Source organism: Chaetodon auriga, chromosome 2, assembly GCF_051107435.1.
Source record: "Chaetodon auriga isolate fChaAug3 chromosome 2, fChaAug3.hap1, whole genome shotgun sequence".
Lineage (NCBI taxonomy): Eukaryota > Metazoa > Chordata > Actinopteri > Chaetodontiformes > Chaetodontidae > Chaetodon > Chaetodon auriga.
Window position 1 is genome coordinate 6,235,054 of NC_135075.1, and position 24,354 is coordinate 6,259,407.

General features: G+C 43.4%; 1 protein-coding gene across 1 annotated transcript in view; it reads right to left on the minus strand.

Annotated features, from left to right (window-relative positions):
• The window catches only part of lrig1 (leucine-rich repeats and immunoglobulin-like domains 1), a 37,175-nt gene extending 34,181 nt beyond the window's left edge, over positions 1-2,994 (minus strand). The window contains exon 1 of the mRNA XM_076751341.1: positions 1,981-2,994. Within this exon, the coding sequence (XP_076607456.1) occupies positions 1,981-2,183 (203 nt within the window). The 5' untranslated portion in view covers positions 2,184-2,994. The remainder of the gene's footprint in view (positions 1-1,980) is intronic.
• Positions 2,995-24,354: the final 21,360 nt, after the last annotated feature.

Genomic DNA, 24,354 nt, shown 5'->3' on the forward strand with positions numbered 1-24,354 from the left:
GGCCCACACGTGAAATTGTCCATACTTGTCTCTTTGGGTTTACAGTAATCATCAGCTAATCTGGCTCGTTTACAGACCCCGGAGGAACAGAGCTGTTCCCTTTGAGTTACCTGCCAACATAATGTGACTCTCTCAAGTGGTGTGGAAATATGCAACCTAGGTGTTTTAAAAGATAATTCAAAGCCATAAAGCCATTCCCTTTGAAAACAACAAGATTGCGGGTGCTTAAATCTTGACCGATAAGGTTTGGCTGAGATAAGAGAAGCAGAATTAGAAGGAGAAATGGGCTCATGCAGGACCCTGTCTTTACGCAAAACCAAAAGGTTTAGAGCAGCTGTTTCGGGGGGGGGGGGGCTTGGTACCGCAGTAGTTGTCCATTGTCCACAAGGACAGGAGCAGCAGTGTGTGTCTGCGTACATGCATGGCACTCAGTATCTGCACTTGAACTTGGCTAAGTGGTGCTTCAGGGCAATGAGGCTACCCAGGCACAAGTGCCGTTATTCATGTTTTCAGAGGACTTTTTAAAAGTTGCATTCCTCACTTCCCAGGGGAAGATAAACCGCCTGACACAGGAACCTGGGAGCTAGAGGAGTCTTTGGTTTTTAACCCCACATTCCCAGCAACACACACACACACAAACAGATGCTGAAAACTCTCTAACAAGATGCCAAATTGTCACTGAGGATTCACTATCGCCACTGGACATAGTGGTATAGTAGTATAGTGCAGTATACTGTGCTGGGAGCCAAAATGTTGATTGGGGACACAGAGAGGTCTATTGTCTGTAAATAAATTGTGTCTTTCAGCTTGATAAATGCTGAAGTCCCCCAAGTATTGGAGGATGTTCCTTGACAAATGCCCTAAATTGCCTCATTTCCTAAATGAGCTGGCAGACAGGGTTTCAACTGTTGTCAGTCTCGTCCTGTGGATAATTCTTAATTTACAAGAAATGTAATTTGTGAACATGGGAATTAGGGTAATACCTGTCATAAATCTGAGTGAATAAAGCAGGGCTTTATTAGTTATGACATGTTTGTTTACTCCCCCTGAGGGAAGGGTTTGTTCACGCTAACATTGGAAACAACACATTTTCATATTACTGACTGCAAAAGATGCTACATCACATCCTCTGGTATTTCATTACATTGCTGAGAGTTTATCCTTTATATTTATACTATAGGTTATAGTAGGGAATTCAAACTATCATTTTAAGAAATAGTAGAATACTACTTATTATCCGCAATACCTTAAAGTGCCCTTGAGAAATGCATTTTACACCTAAATAAATCATGTCCACACTGAATGCTCACTGTTTGTGTGCTCCTCACTCATCACTACACCTGCTTTACTGCCACCAAGCATGATTAAATAAGAAGTGTCCACAAATAATGATGAAGTTGAGTGCAGACAATAAAATACTACATGTGGACTGCTGTCAAACTCAATTAAGAAACGCTCATTGGGACAGATGGGGTGAAAACCTAATTCATGCATTGCACAAACATCCCAATGAAGCTGCAAAGTGATGTACAACGACTGAGCCCGAGGAGGGCTGCTGGTGTGCTGCTCCATTACTTTCCAGACTCTGGGTGCAGGGACCTCCGAGGGGGGGGGGACTTTAATGCCAGGGGGTCCCCAGGAAAAAGGGCAACAGTTTAAGCTTTCCTCCTAAAAACTTGACTCACTCAAAAGTTCGTGTCAAGAAGACGGAATAAAAATAACTGCTCTGACAGCTGGGCTCATCTCTCCATGTTAACAGCTCATAGACAATTACGCAACTCAACGCAGAACCACAAAAATCTTCTCAAACGGGATTCCTTGTGAGAAAAGCCGTATCAGCACTGCCTAATGGCCAGTTAATCTGTGTCTTCTACAGAAAGTTTCGAGGACATTATGCGCTTTTTCTGTCCTTTCCAAACATTGTCACCCCGTTATGGGCTGGTCAATAAATAGGCTCGGGCAACTAAGCGCTTTACTTACAAGGAGACAGTCCGGACGGGAAGGTCCAGAGGCGTAGCTGTCAGCTCCAGACCGCTGCAGTCCACTGAATCCCCGCTGCAGGTACAGTTCTGGGCACACGGCAGGTCTGAACTCCATCCGGAACTGATGAACAGTTGGAGCGACAAAATCAAATAAAACACACAACGTGAAATGTATCCAAATCGTCCCAGGGACGCCGCCATTTTGTATCCAGTTTTAATAGCGCGGCGGCTGAGCTCTCTCCTCGTACCCACAATCTGGGATATTAATGCAGCTTCGGAGAGACTGGGTGCCTTTTACAGCACATTAATTGTCTTCTCGTGGTTCAGCGGCTAGCACAAACACCTGTGGCGCAGTAAAACGTTTTCCATCCCGATATCAGTCATTTAGGACACAAGTTTCCAGTCCAACTTTCTCTTCTGGCGTCCGACGCGGGCTAAAAAATCAAAGGTGAATCACTGATGAAGCAGCCGAGGTAGGCTGCGGCCAACTTGTGTGTCTCCTTGAACTTAATTTTAAGTTGATAAGAGTGTTTTCAGAAAAAGCTCAAAACTACTTTGTCGATAGGGCGACTGCCTTTGGTGACATGTTTGAAAACATGCATCGGCCAAAGTGTTAAAGGACACCCGGATTAAGTGTCGTTCAACGGAGCAGCAGAGAGAAGCAGTTCAAAACATCGTAAAAGGGTCACACAGTGACTCTTGGAGGCTTTCTAAAATGTCCACTAACACAGTTGAGGATACAGCAGAGGAGTTAAGACCCGCGGGGATAGAGCCGAAAACTCCAGCGTTGCTCTCTCAGACCCTGCGCTGCATATCGTCCGACTCTCCGCAGCACTTCACGGCCGCAGTCGTATAAATCCAACTTTGAAATACACGCAGTCCTTTCCGGAACTCAACCGACAGCTTATCAGGTGCAGTCTGTGGTCACAAATTCTCCACGATCCGATTAATAGCAAAATAGAGTCCCCCCTCCTTCCGACCGTGTACCACCACCATGAGTTTTTCCTTTCTTGACTTACTTTTCCTTTTTTTCCCCCGAGCGAGCGTTCCGTTGTCCCACGTTGGATGCACAACAGCGATTCCAGGGTCCTCCCATCGCTCGCCACGATTGGCTGTTACGATTTGATGGGCGGGTCGGCCACAAAGCTCATTGGTCCTTCCGGGTTCTCCGCGCGCCGCGGAGTTGGAGAGCCTTTAGGGGGCTGTCAGTCAGCGGTTGCTGGGGCCGCCCATGTTTCCCACCCCGGGGTGTGAAACCGCACCACCTCCTCTCACTCTCACTGCTTCTTAAAGAGACAATCACTGGGATCAAGCTCTGTAATCGCATTATAACAAGCCATAATAACATAATTGGTTTGAATGCCATAACAGTTCCATTTAAAGTGTTTGTTGGGAAGACTGAAATCAAGATTTACATGTAAAAGAAAAAAGAGGAAGTAGTAAACAGTGCCCTGTGTTTCTGCGATCTCCGCAGGGAATATGAAGAAGAAAGCAACTAGTGCGACTTGGCCTAATTCTACACTTTTAATACTGCCAGGTGTAAGCATTAGCATTTGTAGCCGTGCCTCCACAAATCCATTACAGCCTCACCCATCAGCTCTGCAAATGATCAGCTGTTGCATTTGCAGTGGTGGAAAGTAACTAAGTATTGTTCTTAAGAACTATTTTGAGGTACTTGTACTTTGGGAAGCTCTGCTTTCTGCTACTTTATACTTTTACTCGACCACATTCCAGAGGAAAAAATCAAAAATTTTTGCTCCATTATTTTTGTTTTATACATTTTTAAGTTACTTTACAGATTCAGATTGTTAATTCAAAATATAACCAACAAATGAAATAAAATATTATTAAAGATTAAGCCACAGCAGTGTGTAAAGTCATTTAAATAAAGATAAGATTGCAACTGGCGATACAAGTTCATTTGACAATGTGTCTTGATGCTCTGATACAACTAAAAGTCCTGAAAAATGTTCCAAAGTTTGAGCATCAAAATATATTTAAAGTACCAGAATTCAAGGTACTTGTTATGCAATGTGGAGCACTTCAGAATAATATATTACATTGCTGGATTGTATAGTTTAATCTATAATATTACATCCTAAATTATTAGTTGCTTATTTTGTATTGATAATCACAATGTGCAAAGTAATTAGTAACTACAGCTGTCAAATAGACGTAATGGAGCCAAAAAATAAAAAAGTCCAATATTTGCTTTCAAAATGTAGAAGATGAAGAAAGTAAGAGCATAAAGTTGCCAGTTTATTTATATAACGCCAAATCAGAACAGAAGTTGTCTCAGGACACTTTCCATATAGAGCTTGCACAGACCATACTCTTTATCTACAGAGACCCAACAATTCCCTCATGAGCAGCACTTGGCGACAACAAAAAACAACAAAAACTTCCTTTTAACAGGCAGAAAGCTCAAGCAGAACCAGGCTCCGGGTGGGTGGCCATCTGCCTCAAGCGGTTGAGTTTTTTTTGGGTGAGAGACATAAAGTACTTTAGTAAAAGTATCCAGTTACATTCCACCACTGCCCAGCAGTATATGAAGTAGTTCAAATTGACTCCATATTTAAAAAATGTGGAGTTAAAATGCAGCTTACAAGTGATTGCATTGATAATAATATTCCAGTAATACAATATAAAACCTAATTAAATAGTAAGATTCTGTTGAGGGCCCATTCTACATGCAGTAATCAACAAGTTGGTACATTTAGCTGATAATTCTTTTGCTTAATAAACTTTTGAAGGCATGATTTTTACTTTAATGGGGTATTTTTATATTGTGGCAATGCAATTTTACTGAAGTAAAGGATCCAAATACTTTTTGCACCACTATCTCTTATCAAAAGTGAATGTTTTGAGCAGGTGTGTCAAAACATCTGTGTACATGATTGTGTGATAACTAAGTCTGTATACTTCTGTGTGCCGGCACACTCATGCATGCATGTCTGCGTGTTTTGTGCATCCAGACTGATCGTTTCACCATTCAGAGCGTGCCCTATAATGGCCACATGATAGCAAAAAATTCTCCCCAAATGCTGGAGTCAGTGCTCGCCTGTTGTCTCAAAAACGCACATCTGTGATAAATCAGCAGTCCTGTCAGCCTCCTGGCCCCATGATCACTTTTTTCTCATCACATTTCTTTCCTGGCACTGACAGATGCGATTGATTGACTTCGTCAGAGCTATTGTGATTGCTTCGTGTTGGGAGAAGTCCCAGATTTCATTGCTATTAATCACGGTAGCGAGGACTCAGATATTCACACCTGCAGCACTGCAGGCAGTTTAGTGGCACAGTTCCTCGTTCCTTTTCCAGTGACTAGGCGAAGGTTTCACATTGCATCATGTGTGTGTGAGTGAGCACAGTAGCCTACAGGTGAGGCCTCCAGTTCTCAGCAGCAAGGAAAATATCTGAGAAATGAGACCCTGTTAAAACATGACTTCATTGGTCATGGAAAAGTCAGTAATGGGCTATAAAATGTCTCTAAAGAAGACTACCTTCTTGAAGGTTCAAGGAATTTCTTACTGGCAACATTGGCCAAATATCCAACAATCAAATGTGCACTTATCTCTAAATTCTACATTAATTTGACAAGAATATATTTTAAAAGGATAGGAAACTTGTCATATGGCATGATTTAACTGATGCACATTTTATTTAAGAACTGAGAAAAATGACTCATGCTTGCTTTGATATGAAGATTTGGTGAATATCTAGTCAGCTGCAGTTTGTCTAACAAGTATATTTCTCTGCAACGTGTACACATTTCACCATTTTTTAATGTTTCTTTCAGCGTATATAGCATTAAGATTACCATCCAGGCTACCAAATCTACCTCTGCAAATATATACTTTCCATTTTCACTTCATTATTTGAGGTCTTCAGTGTCTTGAGCACATCTTCAGCACACGTTCCAAGTGACAGGAAGTCTGCAACTGGAGCTATCCTGAGTACGTTCAACCCTGCATTTTCATGTTACTTCAACAGATAGGGCATGTGGACCAGGTACTTTGGGGATGTATTTTCAGAGGACTGTTGACACGTCTTTTCATGTGATTTATTTGGTGGGTGACCTGGCTTGGATGACTTGGCACACAAATAACTTTAATGCAGCAGGCAAATACCAGGTTAAAGTTTTGCACAACACGCCAAGTTCAGGTCAAAGAGTCTTTCAGAAGGGAGTGCCTGTAGCTTGCTGTTTATCTTAACCTACCTTTTTTTTAAAAAAAATCTAAATATTAATTGCAATCTATAATGTAGATAATAAGCTAATTTCTACATTTTTGTTTTGAAAATACACGTCTTCCCTCTCTTAGCAAATGATGGAGTGCAGTTTATCCGAGTGTCTTACTGATGTAACAGAAAATAGCAAAGAATCACGTTTCACATTAGAATTTTGCATTAAACAATAACGGCACAAACCAATTTCCATGTGCTGTGCCAGCAAAATAACAGCAGAGAAAAACAAAATTTTGCATAATAGGTTACTTCATTATTTAAAAATTTACTGGCCCTGCATCTTTATGGCACTGGGCAGCACGAGTGTGCAGAGATTTTCACACAGTGCGTTCTTTCCTTAAGGGGTCAGGCCTTTCGCATGTCACCTTCGTGAGGGATATTTCTCCCTGGGTATGGACTGATTCATAACCTGAGAAACAGGGAGTCCTCCGAAGAATTCCCATTGTAAGGAAAGCATTAACAGCTTTTGCTACCATAACTGGTCTGCTCTTCATACTCACCCCACACCCATTCTCCTGTGAGCCGCTGCTGTGTGAAGCTGTGACTGATGAGAAGAGTGGACGTGAGTCTGTCATGAGAGTGCATTGTAAAGAGGATAATGACTGCACCAGATGAGCCCTTGTCTTCTTTTTTTTTGTATAGATGTTTTTAACACGAACCATATTGGTGTTTACACAGCTGGAATGGAATGAAAGTGTCAATGCAGACATGTCTAAAGATTCTGGGGCTGGTATGAGAAAAGTGAAAGCATAAACTTCGTAGGTGTACGTGATGAGTCAACTACATATTGTTCACATTTTTTGCTTTTTTTTTTTAGGTGCTCGAGGGGTAACGTGATGGCAGTGGGGATGGTGAGAGGGTGCATGGATGCATAAGGCCTGGAGCGATTCATCACACTCGTCTTACTGGAATCTTCAAAGATAAGAAACCATCTGCTGCAGCTATTCATCAACTATAAAATGGAGAGGCGTGAAACCTGGCCAACTCATCATACTGGGACTGGATGGCTAACGGGTGTTGCAGAAGCGTGGAGATGCTCTGCTAATAGGAAGCAGGAGCAGTTTGGGCATTCCTGTCAATACCAGGTTGCCCGCTAAGTGGCGTGGTTCATGGCCTTTAATGGGAAGGGGGGGGGGGGGGGGGGGCATGACTGAAGAGGCTAAAAGCGGAGCAAGACAGATGCAGTGGAAGGGAAAATATAAGAGGACAATATACAGCATGACACGATAGTCCTTATGGGTGAAAGGCCAGAGTTTAACTCACTCTGCGTTAAAGGCTCTGGCTCTCCTTTGTCCTTGGCCTTGTGGTGTATTCATGATTTTCATGGGATAAAACCATTTCAGAATAAATATGAAGCTGACCATCTGCTCATGAGCTCTGTTATGCGATAACATCTTGTTTTTATCAGTCATGAGTGGTGTTCAGGATTGTAAATTGATGGATGATTGATTGGTCTCTCTGCATTCGGTGGACAGATGATGCATGTGGGCTTGTTGCAGGAACTGAAGGTGGGGGGAGTAAAGCAGCTCCTGGTGTTGCGGCACAGGTATGACCAGTCAAAGGATTTGTTGTTCGGACTAATGGGATTTAGTTTCCACTAATCCGTACTAGATACTAACAAGCCACAACACAACCTGAATGCCTTTGGTTGCTACCAACAATAAAAGAATGTAGGCCTTACCTGAACTCTGGAGTTGCTCCATGATTTCCCAACAGCAAATTCATAGTCAATTCATTTAGCTTCTCCTTTTCGGACTGCTCTCTGACGGGACCATATTAAATAAGACCCTCCATCTTGAACTTTGGCAGCCACAGGCAGCTCCACAGCTGCTGTATTTACACATTGCGTGTTCTTAGCTGGCTTGCTAACACTACCTATTGGTAAGCCTACATTCAGGAATCAGGGTTAACGTTAAGCTCGCTGTTGTTGCTTAGCAAATGCTTGCTGTACGTGAGCTGACTACTTGTCAGATCACGATGTCTCATTTTCTATGTCTTCTTCTAATTAAAGCACGTCATGTGCGGGGAGGATTTGGAGTTGTTTAAAAATGAAAGCAATCGAACAAATAATGGCAATAATTTTGATGTTGAGTACCTGATAACATTTTTGCAGCAACCTGCCCAACACTGCCCACGAGAAGCAACTATTTCACCCAGATCATGAATGAAACAACTGTTAATGGAGGAGGTGAAGACAAAATGACGTCTGAATAAAGACGACTCAACTGTGCTGTGGCTGTTAGCGTTCGACACATGATCCGCAGGTGTCCAAACACCACAGCTCCGGCTTTTCTTCTCCTTCTATTACTTTTTTCAGTCTATATTGAAAGTGTGTGTGCCAACATTTACATTACTCATCAGTGTTTGTCTAATGAGGAGAGTGATTCACGCTGTGCTGTGCCAAGTTCCTGTCAGTAGGTAAGGCTTGCAGCTTGGCGGCCCAATGGCGAGCGATTAGAGGCAAACCGCACCAGCTCCCTAACCTGTTCCATCACGAGGTGGGCGTGGTCCGAGGTGTTCACCCTGTCTGTTATGCTCACACATCAAGCCACAGTGTCAGCCGCAATGAAGGTATGCATTGTTGAAAGTAGGGCCAAAATGGCAGTTAGTTTCCACGTCCTTTCAGCAGGTGTTTACTTGTGTCCACATTGCTCACATCCTCCCCCTGAGAAGACAAAGCTGAGGCCGTGGCTTGTTGGTTTACAGCTTCTTTGACAGGCAGGGTGGGGAAGGGTGACTCTCTTGTGTATTTGGCTATGGTTGTTTTAATAGGCCTTGTCAATAGAATATTTCATAAAAGAAGCGATGGCCTGGAACAGTTTTTGTTTTGTGCAAAGAGAGGAATGTGCTTGTTTCACTGTTTGAAAGGTGACTTCTGTGCTGCACGGCTGCAGCAGCCAAACAGCTTTCTGTCTGCCAGCACTCTTTGTTTCTGGGTTTTTAGCGTGAATGCATTTGTACCAAGGAGGCATCTCAGTATCTCTTTTGCTTTTGTCTCTCACTCTTGCTCTCTCTTCAGTGCCTGAAGAGGTTTAAGCACAGCTTTTGTTGTTGTATCGAACACAATTATCACTGTCAGAATGATTAAACCCAGTGTCCTTTCTGTACCTTCAACTGTGCATGTTTCACTCTAAGAGCTAACATTACAAGAGCCGTTTTCTACCTGGTGTTTCACATCAAACTCTTAAAATGACTTCATTTAAACCCACAAAATCTAAAATCACTGGACCTACTTTTGCCCTGTCACATTTCATGGTCGGCTACACGAAGGCCTGGCGTTTAGACATCCACTGAGTGGTTTAATTAGCCAGCTAAATCAGAATGGTCCACCAGTCTAAATTCAATTAGGTCTTCAAACACGCTCAATGGCACCACAGGCCAGAGGTGGAAAATTCAATTTATTTGAAGTAACTGGATTCCCATTTACTGCACAGCGGACCATATGGCCTCTCTCTGGGTGTGCGTTGTATATGTTTACGAGCAGTTCATTCAGAATCATTACATTATCTTAAGTGTGTTATTAACTGTGGAGAAATGGCAATTAGATGGTGTGTTAACTGATGCTACGTGTGTGTGTGTGTGTGTGTGTGTGTGTGTGTGTGTGTGTGTGTGTGTGTGTGTGTTTACCAGCCACTGGGAAAAGGGGAAAAGGTTTAGAGAGAGACATTTTTTTTTTTGCAGTGCTGCTCGGACACAAGTTTTCCTTCTGAACCACACAAATCATTCATTCAATAAAACAGTTCATTGCATTTGCACTCATACATTTAATGAAAAAAATTTAATTGGTGAGCTCTCCCAATAAATACTCTAAAGCAGGCGTACACAACACAAACGTACGAAAGAAAGCGAAACCACCCAGTAGGCTAATGAACACAAGACTGACGTTCCATCAGTGAAGAGAATGAACCCCTATTAATCAAACCTTTTCTCTCTCACAAACCTGCTTCTCTCTCTACTCACAACACTGCGGACGCCAACTCATTAGCGGAGGCTTTGGGAACGCTTGTATAGCTATGTGCAGTACAAAGAGAGAAAAGGCTGATCCCTCCTTTTGCTCGGTGCTCCCTTGCTCCTGACAAAGTAGGGCCTTGGTGAATGCAGAGCTGAATGGAGCCAGAGGAGTGGGGGCTCACTCATGCAGAGAGCTCCCAGCCCCTCTATACCTGCCCTGGAGAAAAGAGTGGCCAGCTGCTGCTGCTGAGCCTTTTTCCCTAGCTTCAATAGAGACCTTGTGAAAGGAGTCTGGACAGGGTAGCTGAATACGGAGAGAGAAAGTGAGGAATGGAAGTTAGGGAGGGAAGGAAGGAAGGAAGAAGGGGGGGGGGGGGGGAGTAATTGGGAGAAGAGAGGGTACAGAGTTTGCATAAGCCCATCGTTATGCCCCCACTGTGCGCTGAGCTCTTGGGGTGGGTCTGTGACAGAGAAGAAGAGCAGCTTGGTTCAATCAATCATAATGGAAATTAGCATGTTATAATAAAGCGGTAGAAGAAGTCAATTATTTTGGCAGTTCAAAGGGGAGATTGACTTTGGAGCTGGGATCGGCGGATGCTGGCCAAATCAAGCTTGGCAGGGCCTCTGTGGAAGCTTAAACAGAAAATAAGTACTTCAAGGAGCTTTCAAATGCATGCTTGGTACAGTAGTAATGATATTCTCTCAGCAGGTATCCCATCGCTTTCATCCGAGAGGCTATTTGGAGGTTTTTGTTGGAATATCCTGGTTGTGGTGGTTGGAATAATTTTTAATGGTCAGTCATCTCGATGCCACCACTGTCTCCTTTCTTACACACCTCCATTCCTTATTAATCTGTATTTTGGTGCCTTTACTTTCCACAATGTATTGTTGTTCTGCTTTAGTCACAGCTGCTAAGCTTATGTTACCTCGCTCTCCTCCTCTCATTGCTTCCTCTCCACCTCCCTCCTTTTACCCATGGACTACCGCTTCACCTCCTTCCGTTGACCGTGCCTCCTTTTTTTTTTTTTTTTGATGCCAGCTTCTTTGCTTCTTTCCCCCCCTGGCTGCCCCCAGGCCTCTGCTGCTGCTAATAGGATAATGGCTGCCATGTTATGCACACTTAAGACCCACAGAGCAGCACTGAGAGCTGTGTGCATGTGTGTGCGTGTGAATGTGTGTGTGCCTGCCTTCACCGTAGGGCTGTGGGGAGTGCAGGATGTGTTTAACAGTATGTGAAATTTGTTGCAGGGATCGCAGAGGGAGTGAGTATCTACATCACCTCCACAGTTAAAATTAAGAAAATTACGTGCACTTAGTTTTTACATTCTAGATTGCACGGGACATTAAGCGTTTTAAAGACCGCAAAACGAAAGTCTTCACCATTTTCTGTTCTCTCAGACTTTATTTGAAGCCCAGTTAAAGGCGCTGAAGGCCTCATCCATAAACATTGCCTTTCTTGCCGTTTGCCATGGCCACTCAGCGCCAGTGCTGTGGGCTGTACTTCATACTGTGTAACTGGGAAGTCCCTAATCTCTTGACAACTGTTATAAACTGACTGAATAGAGTTTCTTTAAACTTTTTCAAACATGTAATGTAATAAACAGGATTTTATCAACATATAACCAGAATATAACCTGCCTTCTGCTGTTGGGTGACAAATTGCAGACACTTTTACCGACTGCATTCTTTAAGTAATTGAATGGTGAGATACAGATTTATAGTGTATTGAAAATAAACTCCATTTATCTGCATCTGTTTATTGGAAAATGAGTTCATAATAACAAAAGGCCTTTTGAGCTTTCTTGAATTTTGGCCAGATTTTGAAGGTGCTGTCTAAACGACCTAGCAGATGTTCACTGCTTCTGATGCTCATCCAGTTTCTTTCCAGCGCAGGGGACCTCTCGTCACACAGCTGAGCTCTGAGGCCCGCAAGCCGTGCGTCTTCCTCCCAGTCAGAGTTTAACAGTGAGGCGCAGGTATGAGGAAAAGAGACTCAGGGTCTGAGTGAAAGAGAAGGGTAAAGTGAGATTTCCCTCTGCTAATGTTTTCTCCCCCGTAAAAGAGCGAGCGCTGGAGATAAAGTGGAGTGAAAGCAGAGCCAGAAACTGTCAGGTTTTTTTTCATCCAGCTGGAAAAGTTCTGGATGGATACTGATACATTTTAGCATGCACCTCCAACTTTATTCCTTTGAGCTGGCGATGGAAGAACCCTGGAGTTCGAGAAATCAAACACGCCGTACTGAACTCAAATCAAGAGCTTCACATGTGGAGCCAGAATACATATGAACGCACACACAATGTATGAGCACATGAATGGGTGAACATACTGTACTCTCTCCCTTACACACACACAAATACACATCACTGGAGAGATAGGAAAGCTCATCAGAGCACATCATAAAACTATCATTCAAAAACGCCAAATAAGACTCAGCAATGTGGCGTAAATTAACATTCCTCAGCACCTTGACAAATTTGAAATGCCATGCAAAACAAGTTTACAAAATCCAATTTGCCATGCCTGCAAATGTGATAATTTAACATCTAACATTACACAAGATCCTGTCAATGTTTTCCACATGCCAGACTCCACAGCCGAGTCCTCGACTGGCTGGTAGCATGTGGCGTGATGCAAAAAGCCACAAGACACCCATGAATCAGAAGTTTCTTGGTGGTTTTGGGTTGCTCAATACGCACTGCGTCTCTGAACACACAGCAGATGTCTGGATTTGCGGAGGAGGAGAGGCGTTAAAATCAAGTTAATCATGAGATATGGACATCTGAGACCCGTGTCATAAACATCGCTTTAGTATTTCACGGCTGAAGTCATTCAACAGGTTGCGTTTGTTCCTCATTAGCTCATTACAGCCGCTGACAGCGACGGATTGTCATTCACACCAGTCTGGATCTTTTCCACCTTGACTTAACTCCTGCAGATCAATTTAACCTTTTGCACTCCAGACATGAAGAGGTGATTAGTTTTGCCGGTGAGGTGCTGCTACGTGTCAAACCCGCCTGATGTTCCCCATTCCTGTTCTCACACACACACACACACACACACACACACACACACACACACACACACACAGACACAGACACACGTGACCTCTCCTGCGCTGAATTTGTTGTGCTTATTTAGCGTGGGCACCTCAGGCAGTTTGAGGCCAGGAGCGTGACAAGGCAGATGCACCACAGTTCCGCATGTCTAACTCCAAACAGACTCACAGTTTCTCTCTCTCTCTCTCTCTCTCTCTCTCTCTCTCTCTCTCTCTCTCTCTCTCTCAGTCTTTTGCTTTAAATCCTGCTCTCTCTTTTTTAAACCGGTCTCTTTGTGTGTTCAGACTTATAGCAAAGGACTAAAGCAGGTCTAAAACATATAGAAACAAGTACATTACATTCATGTTCTAATAAGCAGTAAACATTTAAAAGCCAACACAGCAGAGAAAATGCTCAGCACACCTGCACGTTATTCTTTTAAAGCAGCAGTCCGGTGAAATAATCAAACGTTTCGAGTGAGTCAGCCAGCCACCGGGATGGTTTGCCTCATGCAGGGAGAAGTCAGAATAATCCGTTTCTTGACACCTGTGAGGAGCATCCAAGTCAAACACTCCAAGGTTGATTAAAACATGACCATAACAGGAAATTTGGAGTGGAAATCAAACTCGGGCCTGAGGTGAGATGCAGAGCGCTGAAGTCTGGCAGTCATTGAGGGGAGAAGATTGATTGTCTTGGATTAACACACTCATCTCAGATTTCATCTTGGACCTGTTTGGAATAGGGCCTCCCCTGCTCGTCATATTTAGCTTGAATACATTAGTCAGAGTTCAAAGGAATTACAATAGACATTTATTTGTGGTTTCTGTAATATTGTTTGAAGGTACGATTCCAAAGTGAGTGTACAGTATGTTTATTTTTGCTGTCTTTCAGGTTTCAGTGGACATGCACGCCTGGCGTATTGTGTTTCTCCACACGCCCTGCCCGTTATGTGTGTGTATATGTCAACATGCATGAATGCATACATGCAGGCATGTAAAAGAACATTTGCTGTGCGGGTTATTGACCCATTTGCAGGTGTGAATATGTGTGTGCGTGCCTGCAGACACGGACAGTCAATTGCAGTAATAACACCAGTGTTTCCTGCAGCTTTTCTCCACCCTCTCCCCATCAGTGGCTTTGCACCTTCTTCTTCTCTCTCCTTCCCCTCTTTTTGACAGATTGGGCAGGAAATGCCTGCCTGATTGTTCAGATTACTGAAGCCTCTGCCAGCTGTTGAAGAAATGTGTGACGATGCAAGAAGGTAAGGAGCCAGAGTCCCCTGCTGCATGCGTCCTCTTTGATTTTTAAGGGTTCTGCATTGACCTGGTGGCACAAAAGTCATGAGGATTCATCCTCTGGGGACTATGAATGTCCATACAAAATGTCAGGGCAATCGGGCGATTGCTGTCTATAGAACAATGCTGCTAGCATGGCTAAAAACAAATTTTAACTACCTGTGATGCTATTTAACCATGTGGATAGTTTTGGTTTTATTTGCCCACATTTTGAGATATGTGTCTTAGTTTTCTGTCACTGACCCTTTAATGCTGAACCTCTGACAGGAAATGAGTCCACTCAGCCACCAAAAAAAGTTTGCTTGCTTGAATTTATGAAAAGTATTGCCTTTTACTGTCCTCCATTACACTGGGAGAGAGTCATGCGTCATAGTGCCAGTTTGTCACCGTAACTCCACAGGGCTTAATGAAAACTCTGCATCTGGTGACAGTTATATGGGCTCATGTGGAAGACGCTGTCAGATGGGAGTCTGTGTGTCTATGCCAAGCTTGCCTCTTCGATCTAATTGCTCTTTAGAAGATTATCAATCACGCTGTGTGCGCTCTGCTCCCTCAAATGCAGGTCAGGCTCAGCAGACACAAAAGCTGCTCTGTTCAACAGTTTAAGCACATATTTCACCTAATTCCACCAAATGCTAATTTTGTATGTGTTCCAATTGCATGCCCAGTGCAATACGAGGCTTTTGATTTGGTGCAGAACAGCTCTCACTCGAACTGAACTGACCTGAAAAAAGTAAATAACTCTTTTCCATTCTTGCTCCAAATAGATTTTACAGCCAGCTTAACCTTGTCAAGAAATCTTGAGTCCTCTGTATCATGTGACATAAACAACAGATGTATCAAATGTTGAAATCTGCCTTTTCCTTGCCTGACTTTTCAAACAATTGCAGTGAAACAGAAGGTTAATAATGTATCGGAATGTGGAAATGTGCTGCAGCATTTGTCATAGCGCAAGCATTTGATCTGCACCTGGGATAAGTTGCTTACACAACCTTCACACCTGTGCGTCCTACTTGTTTGGTGAGTGTTTGTGTGCATGAGAAGAGGAGAAAGACGGAGGCAGAGAGAAAAAGGGCCACGGAAAAAGAAAAAGGGAAGGAGGGAAAAAGATTTAGAGGGAACAGACGGTAAAAGAGATGAAACCAAGTCAAACAAAAACAGAACAACGCATCGACGCAGGTGGCTGAGGCTCCAGGCGTCCATTTTCCCCCACGCTCTTTCAGGGAGAAGCTGTAAAGTTTCTGTTCGGGTGCGTGCAGGATGTTTTTCAGGGCCTCCCTCGCTCAGCCCGGGACCTTCTTTTATTCTCCCTCTGCACAGTTGCTTTTTCAATCACCCAACAGCACTCCTGCATGTCAATGGCCTGGTTTCAATCAACCTGCAACGCATTAAGTCCTCCTTACACACTCTTCTCTCACTATCTGCTTTACAGGCCCATGAGTCAGAACCAGGAAGACTGTTGTGGTAACGAAGATCAACAGGACAATCCTTTCTGTTTTTCATTCCTGTTTACTCCACATTTGTTAGCATGAAAATAGCTTTGCCGTCTTTCTCTTTCAAGGTGAGATTTTTCAGTTGGGACCGTTTCGTGGGTGCAGCACAGCCCCTGAACTGCTTGATATTACATGCGTGTAATAAGTGAGATAAACTGAGGCTCTGAAGTCGTGCAGAACACTGATGTTATTCACGAGGCTCAGCTGCAGAGCGATGCACAGACAGATGGGAAATAAGCCATCATTACTTACTATTGCTCATTTATCTTTAAACAGCTGCATTTAAACATAATTATCTCTATTGCACAGCCCATCAAGAAGGGACGAAATAGGACATCTGTGTGTGTGTGTGTGTGTGTGTGTGTGTGTGTGTGCTAATTCACTTGCATATGTGCCGTTGAGCCGGGGGACTCTTGGAAAATTGAGATGCCGATGCTCCATGTATTTTTCTTGGTCTGAAATTGTTGAATTTTTCACTCTCTCGCTTAGACACACACACACACACACACACACACACACACACAAAACAGATGTTTTCATGTGTACCGCCTTGTTTTTACAGCTTTCAAACAGTCACGGCTCCTTCTGATAATTCATCTAATGCGCTGTCGTGTTCTGCTTTGGACCATAACTTCATGCCTGTTATTTGACTGATCTTCCATCTGAAAGAACAGACACTGTTGAGTTAACCGTTAATAAGCCTAAATGGTGTCTTTGAATGTACATTTTCAGCTGGGAGTCAAGTATTCAGATGATTGATTTGGGGAATAGTAGTAATTGTACAATATAAAAATACTCCATTAGAAATAAAACTTCTAAATGTTAGTCAGGTAGAAATGAGGCGAGCTTGACAGTTCAGTCTTGACAACAGCTGATCACCTCGAGGTCCACTTCCTCTTTCAGATGCCATGGAGCTGTTCAAACTATAGGATTTCTCTCCATGTTGAAAACCATTTGATGAGGCTGATGAGAGCAGTTAGACTGAACCATAACAGAAAAGTTGCAAAGTCAGGTTGAAATACTATGTGGCATCATCAGTAAGGACGACACATTACATCATTCAGTCTATTAACATTAAAATCTTGACTAGTGCAGCTTCAAGTATCAAAGCAAACACACAGTACATAATATTATCCATTATGTTTGATGCAAGCAGCTGTTTTTTATGTACTTTATATACTGTTGAATTGTTTAATCTATTGCAGTGCATCATATTTTACTAACTGATCAAATAGATTAGAGTTAACTTTTAATGTCAACTTGAATAATAGTCACTTTCTATGCTGGTGGTTGAAGGCAAGAAATGATGCGTTGACTGCTGAACTAGACAGTACGGAAGCTGAGAACAGCTGCGATTGCATTTTTTTTTTTTTTTTTTTCAATGCCATTATCTTGAGATGTCGAGTTAATTAGAAAATCAAGCTGTTACCATGAGAAAACAAACAGTCATTTCCTCTTATTGCTTGTAATGTTTCATGAGAGATCAGGAGTGCCCTGCCAGCATGCATAGACAACATCTTGCCAGTTGTAGCAACTGATTTAGGCTGAAAATGTCAGATTAAGCCAGGAGTAGCCATTATTGATCCGCCCATCAGACTGTACTTCAGTCTTATTATTGAAAACACCCACCACGGTTCAGAGTTTCCCCAACGACAATGAGAATTCTTTCACTTGTGGCCTACAAGACAGTAACATTTGCTTTAAACTGACCACTGTATGTAAGCCTATCCCTTGTAATAATTGGCCATAATGTAAATACCATCATAGGGAAAACATTCTTTAAACAAAAGTTGATAAAATTTTACATGGTTTGCTCTGAAACTCCCAAAAACCTGCCCCACAGAGCTGTGTGTGCATCTCATGGTCCGCTCTAAAAAGCCTTATGAAATAGTTTTCTTGTGATAGATTATCTTGTTATCTTGTTGACAAAACTGACTGAGCTTTGTTATCTCAAACTAGTCGCATCAGAAATGAATAATTGCAAGCACAGACGTTCTCAGCTTCCATAAGAGAGAGCACCTTTATCTTGTCTGCTTGTTTAACATTTGTATGCGCCATTTTATATACGTGAACTAGGACACTGCAACCATTCACACAAAATCACTTGCCCGTTCGCAGGACATAATTTAAAATTAGCTTTGAATGACTTGTGGTCAACAAGCAATCAGGCCTCTTTGTGGGGATATGGAAGTCACCCAAAAGCTGTATAAATGAGCTGTGCAGCTTCTATAGAAAATGCTTCACTGGCCACACAGTTTGTACAATGGACTGAAGGGAGGAGGAATGTGTGCAGCAACATGTTCAGTGTGATGATTAGGCTGGATCCTATACAAAACAACCCAGCTAGAGGGTAGCTACCAGTCCAGAGGCACTTGAAGCACAGGTGCAGCTCTGGTGTCTCCCTCAACTAAAGAAGAAGAAAAAAAAACTTGACCCCGTGACATTCGAACAAAAACAAGCAGTGAGCTGTGCACCGACGGTGGCCATGGCTGTTCTTTCCATTTTTTTGGGGGGGGGGTGGGGGGGTGGGGGGGGGGGTGTGTTGGGCAGGCAGCCCTTCCTCAGAAGCTACAAAGCAAACAGTGTAGTGTGAACACAGAGTGGAATAAGGGTAAACACAGGTTGTTGTGACGTGTGTGGTGAGTGAGTGACCGTGTGCGGTGGACATTCCTGATTTTGAGCCTGTGGTGCTATTTTTTTTTCTTGAAGGGTGAGATGTTTTGAGAAGCCTGGTCCCCCACCCAGGGCTCACCTGTTGAGCCATGACAACCAAACAAATGGCTTCCAGGGCTGCTCCCAGTGACCGTTGACCTCCGGGGCTTTGAGTTGCCCTGCAAAGAGGGGCTGCTTGAGAAGCCTTCCTGGTTCAATAACATCTTTCCCCCCGAGCAGCTAAAGCGCTTAGCTGTTTAACACCTGTGGCTCCATCCGTTGAGCTCCAACACAACTGCTCATATCTCCCGTCGATCCTCGCACAATGTGCAGTCGTTTGTCATGCTTGCTCTCTGAATGCAATTTGTTAGATTTTTATGAGAATGACAAAAGCTGCATGAGTGATAGATGTTTTGGAACCTTTTAAAAGACAGAAATGAAAGATGTTAAGTATATTTAAATGCATTTATGTAGAAAAGCAGATTGCATTAGCAGAAAACCATGATTCATGGGAATGTGCGCTAGCGCCTTCTTGCATGCCTCAAAAATTATTGCATGTAATGCAGATTGTATTTACCAGCGACCCATTTCTGGATCATTTTGTTTGGTTGCTAGTTATTTTCAGGTGTTTTTATCATCATGTAACTGTGGTGTCTCCAGCAGGGTGCCAAATAGCAAAACAAAATATGTCACCTGCTAAGTAATTTAACATTGCTGATTAATTAATGGGAGAGAATTACAGAGATATAAATGATATGACCTCACAAATGTTTAAATAAAAGGTTTGAACAGAGCTTTGATGAGAGTGCTGATCAGAGGTGTTAAAGCTATACAGATGTGTGCCCGCAGTGGTTTGTTGAGGTAGATTGTGTTTGTGAACATCTGGACTGAGGATACTCTCCTCTCTTATCCTCTTCAGCTCTTTCTTCCCCCAAACCCACTTCCACTCCCTGGCACGACACCAACTGTGTCATTGTGGACACATCCACCTCCGAGGTGCACGCCACTAGTCAAACATAATCAACTCATCAGCCTCTAAGTGGGAGAAAATTACTCCACGCTCATGCATGAGTAGACTCAATCTGAGGCAGATATTCACTCACCTACTGCATGATAAGCAATCTTACTTCATGAATACAATAAATAATCATCTTTGTAATTTACAATGGAAACTTCTTACAGCCTATAATTGTTAGAGGGATGCACATGCAATCGCGCACTCCTAATCCAGTCACACACTTAAGTGCGTCAGTATTTTCTCCATGCCCTGACTCCCTGAGGTTGGTTTGTTTAAGCATGACACCAGATTTATAAGCAGCAGCAGAGCCTCGAAATGTTGATGCCGGCCTCATTCTTGGAAACTTCGAGGAAACACACAGTTTTCCTTCACACCTAGCTGATGTGGTAAAACCACATGAAGGACCACACATGCTGTATGTACACTCACATAAGTTCATAACAATATGCAGATGCACACAAAAGTGCTTGCACGCACGCACGCACGCACACACACACACACACACAAAGATATTGAAAGCAGTGCAGATAACGAGTCTGTCATGAGCTAACAGTAGTGCTTTAAGATAAAAGGTATAAAACATTCGTAGACTCCCCATTCAGATTGAGAAACCTTGTCCTGGAACAGTCAGGCCCTGTTAGGTCTGCAGCATACCACTAGGAACACGTAATAGCTCGTATCAAGCTGATACAGATGCACCGAAATGCTGCAATCCAAGACTGTGCTGCCAAACACTCCGACAAACAACAGCAGCACCTGCCTGAAATCTGGGAGTGAGTGGAGCGTAATGCCTTGGCTTCAGAGAGGGGATGTGTGTTTCAGTGTGTGTGTGTGCGTGTGTGTGTGTGTGTGTGTGTGTTTGTGTTCCTTCAGGAGTGATCATGATGAAGCAGGACTAGCATTAGGTCATCAGTTCTGCTGGCGTCTCTGCAGCTGCTGGGCTTGACTGGTGGAGACATGTCCACATATGGAGGTTCTTGCTGCTCACAAAATATTTCATATGAACAGCACTTTGCTCGGAATTGGAACCAGAAATGTGACTTTCTGGGTTGCAGTGGGTCAGATGATTGGCTACAGCTTTTTGGAGGTTTACTATACTCTCAATAACAAACATTAAATTGACTAATGATGTGGCTGGTATTTGTGCTAAGCGCTATCTATCTATCTATCTATCTATCTATCTATCTATCTATCTATCTATCTATCTATCTATCTTTTTTGGACAAATTGAAAATGAGCAAACAAATAGACACAAAGTAGGAAGCTGGTCAAGGAGCAGATCTGCTCTGCTCTGCAGTTTGCAACAACACCTACAGGGATTCTCACGCACCGAGATGTCTGTGTTGCGCTCAAGTCTTTGAAAAGCTGGAGGAGGTACGCTCTGCTTTTCACCAGTGACGCCATCCTTGGTGGATCCACATTTCCCAACTGTATACAGAGGAGACAGTGAGTAAACTGTTATGGGCAAAAATATGAGAGAAATATGCAAATTGACAAATAGTGGAAGTTCCCTTTCTGTGTGTGTAATTTCACTGAAGGTGTTGGTCTGGGATTGCACAAAATACAGCATTTTAATGTCAAATGTTGGTGCATTCAGTGCTATTTCCATCTGGCTATACAATTAAAGATGGATAACACACTCATCAGCACTTACATCATTGACTGACTCATAATCCATATGCGCACTAAGTAACACAAACCATACACACATGGGGCGCACGCACAGACACTCCCATAGCCGCAGTCCTTTGTACCTCACCTCCACGACCAGCCGCCCTCACACACAGTCAAACAGTATCAGTGCCATTGCTATTCCTCTGAAGCTGCTGGGTGCGAATCTGTGCTGCGTTTAGCGAAGGAGATTGTGTATTTTGAGAGTGTATTGGGAGTACAGCAGGTCAATGAATATTTGATGACAGTGCCACCTCTCCTCAGCGCCCAAGCCCAAGCAGATGATCTCCTGACCTTCAGACACTCAGGGCTGGATGAATTATTAAGAGCAGAGCTGTCAGTCACGAGCGCCGGGCCAGCTCCAGGTGGAATAGAGAGGGAGGGCTATCTGTGATCACATCTCGCTCAGATGTCAATCGCCAGACCACCACCTGCTGATTGGACACTTCGACCCAGAGGACAAGGAATTTCTGTAAGCAAGCTCAGCACAATTAGCTCTGTAATAAATGCACAATCTAAGTGCTAAAGCTGACCCAACGTGGATAGATGGATGAAAGAGTGATAGACAGATAAAATAGAAAGTGTCCTTTCATCTTTTGGCATGCGGATCGATGCTCGTGACCTGACATTCAAGATTAATAGGACTCTTTTATCCCTGTAGCATTAAGAATGTTTCGTGCATCATATGGAAAGCCTTTGATATGCCAAGTGTTTGCATTATCTTCTCAGAGACCTCTGCTTCATGTTGTCTTATTATTTCCTGCTTAAATATTTGCTATAATGAGTAAAATGTCTGTTTTGATGAGATTATATATGATCTCTTAGGATTTTGCACATGTTGCAGACTTCCTGTGGTCCCAAGACCCTGAGAGGGACCGCAGACTGTTGAACTGATTGTGACCCGCTAAGCTTTGTTTGGGTGGAGCCCTCCAATTTCACCACTCAGCTGTTAAAAGCTGCTGTGTTTGTGCTAGTCCATATGGACTAATCAATGAGTGTGCATGCTGGCAAATGGGACTTTTGCTGAGAATGTCATTCAGTGCCTGCTTTCATCTTTGGATATTTGTGTGTGTGTGTGAGTAGAGAGCATTTATCTGTGTGTGTGTGTGTGTGTGTGTGTGTGTGTGTGTGTGTGTGTACACATGTGGGACTATGTGTCCATGTGGACTTGTGTATGTGTATCCGTCAGCTTTTCCTGAGGCCTGTGGTCCAGGAGGCTGCCTCAGCCCGGAGTAACCTTCTCGCATGAAGGTGTCGCATATGATACTTCCTCAGGCCTTGGCCAAACATCACCCGATCCCTCATCCAACACTCCAGCCTGATCCCTTCCATCCCCTGTATTCCCTTTCTGCACTCCCACTGCCGCCGTCACCTTACCTCCACCCCTTCCCTGTTCTGTGCACTGGACATTTAGTCGCCACCCCACCCTACTCTCCTGCTCCATGTCTCCACAGCCCCAGCAACAGCTGGGCTCAACTTGCAGCTGATCCACACTTTTGCTTTGTTTGGCTGTGCCTGGATGCTGTAGCTGGGTGACAGGGGGCTGAGGCCAGCTTCTCAGACCAGAGCAAGTTGTGACAGAAGCACAGTGCTGTGTTTTAATGGAGGCTTTTATTGCTGCAGGACAGACCCTTCAGTCCAGTTTGCTGCACTTACAGAAGTTTGTTACCATCACTAAAATTGGCAAATGTACGAAAAACAAGAATACTTAATAAGAAGCTTTGCCAGAACAAATAATGTTACCATCAGGTAAATTACTTTATTGATCCTTTTTGAGCACTTCCTGTACAGTTTAACAAAACCATATACATTTCAGAATGAATCCATGCACCCATGGACCATTCTATCAGACCACATCTCTACCTGAGGCTTCGTATCCACCTTGTGTTTCTGGCCGACTTCTGTGTGCTGCTGACAGCGGGTTTCAACCACGATAAGCAGGGACAACACCAGAGCATTTCATTTTCTTAGTGAGTTAAATGCTCGCAGGCCCACGTAATCAGATCTCCTGGGGGGCTGATTGCTTTAATGGCGCTCATGAGTGACAGGTGACATTGTCGTTTCTGAAAGGCAGATGCCTGTGAGAAGAAGCGGGTTGGCGTGGTTGATACACAGCAGATTGTTCCTCAGCTGTCATTGTGCGGTTAGAAATTAAAGGCTAAGCATGTTCCTCTGCTTGGCCCTGACAAACAACATTAGAGTGAAGGGTGCTGATCCTTATGGATTGGACTTCAAAAGAAGCAGATTGGTATGACAATCAAAAAATGGTGGAAGTGAATGCTGTTTTTTTTTTTTTTTTTTTTCCTTTTTATGGTTAGACATTCATGCTAGGAGAAGGTTGGAGGAAGGGTATTGTATTAATGTAATGTGTCCTTGAGTGAGGAAGCTCTCATGCATCCTTCAAATGTGCGCTTTGACTTGCATGAAACCTCAAATGTTTTTTTTTTTTAAAGCACAAATAGCAGTCATACACACACACACACACACACACACACACACACACACACACACACACACACGCATACTTGTTTGCAACGTAAAGAAAGCATTCCCTTGTTGCCATGAGAGTGATTAAGCCAGCATGATTCTTATTGTGCCCAGTGGACGCAGGTTTTGTGTTTATTTCAAACACAGTGGGCCCAGTGCCGTCTTTGCTATCTCAGCTATGGGCGTCAGGGGAGGCGTTCTGCTCGGGGCTTGGATTCTTATGGGTTTCCTAAGTGAAAAGACAGGCCCTGCCAGGATCACTCCTCCACTTTACTGCAATGGCTTTTCCAGTGACTGGACACTTGTATACAGTAAAGCTCTTTCATTGGGGGGACTGTTTCTCTGCTGTCAGCGCTTTTTTGGACAATGCCTCCAAAAGCTAAACTGTCTGCTTTCTAGATCTCTTGTATCTGGCACAGGAAACCAAGACATATTTCATGTAACTTGCTATCAGCTGGGACCACAGTATAATTTTTCAGTGGCTGTGTATCTGATGTCTCGAGCAGTGCATTTTGCTTTGTGTAC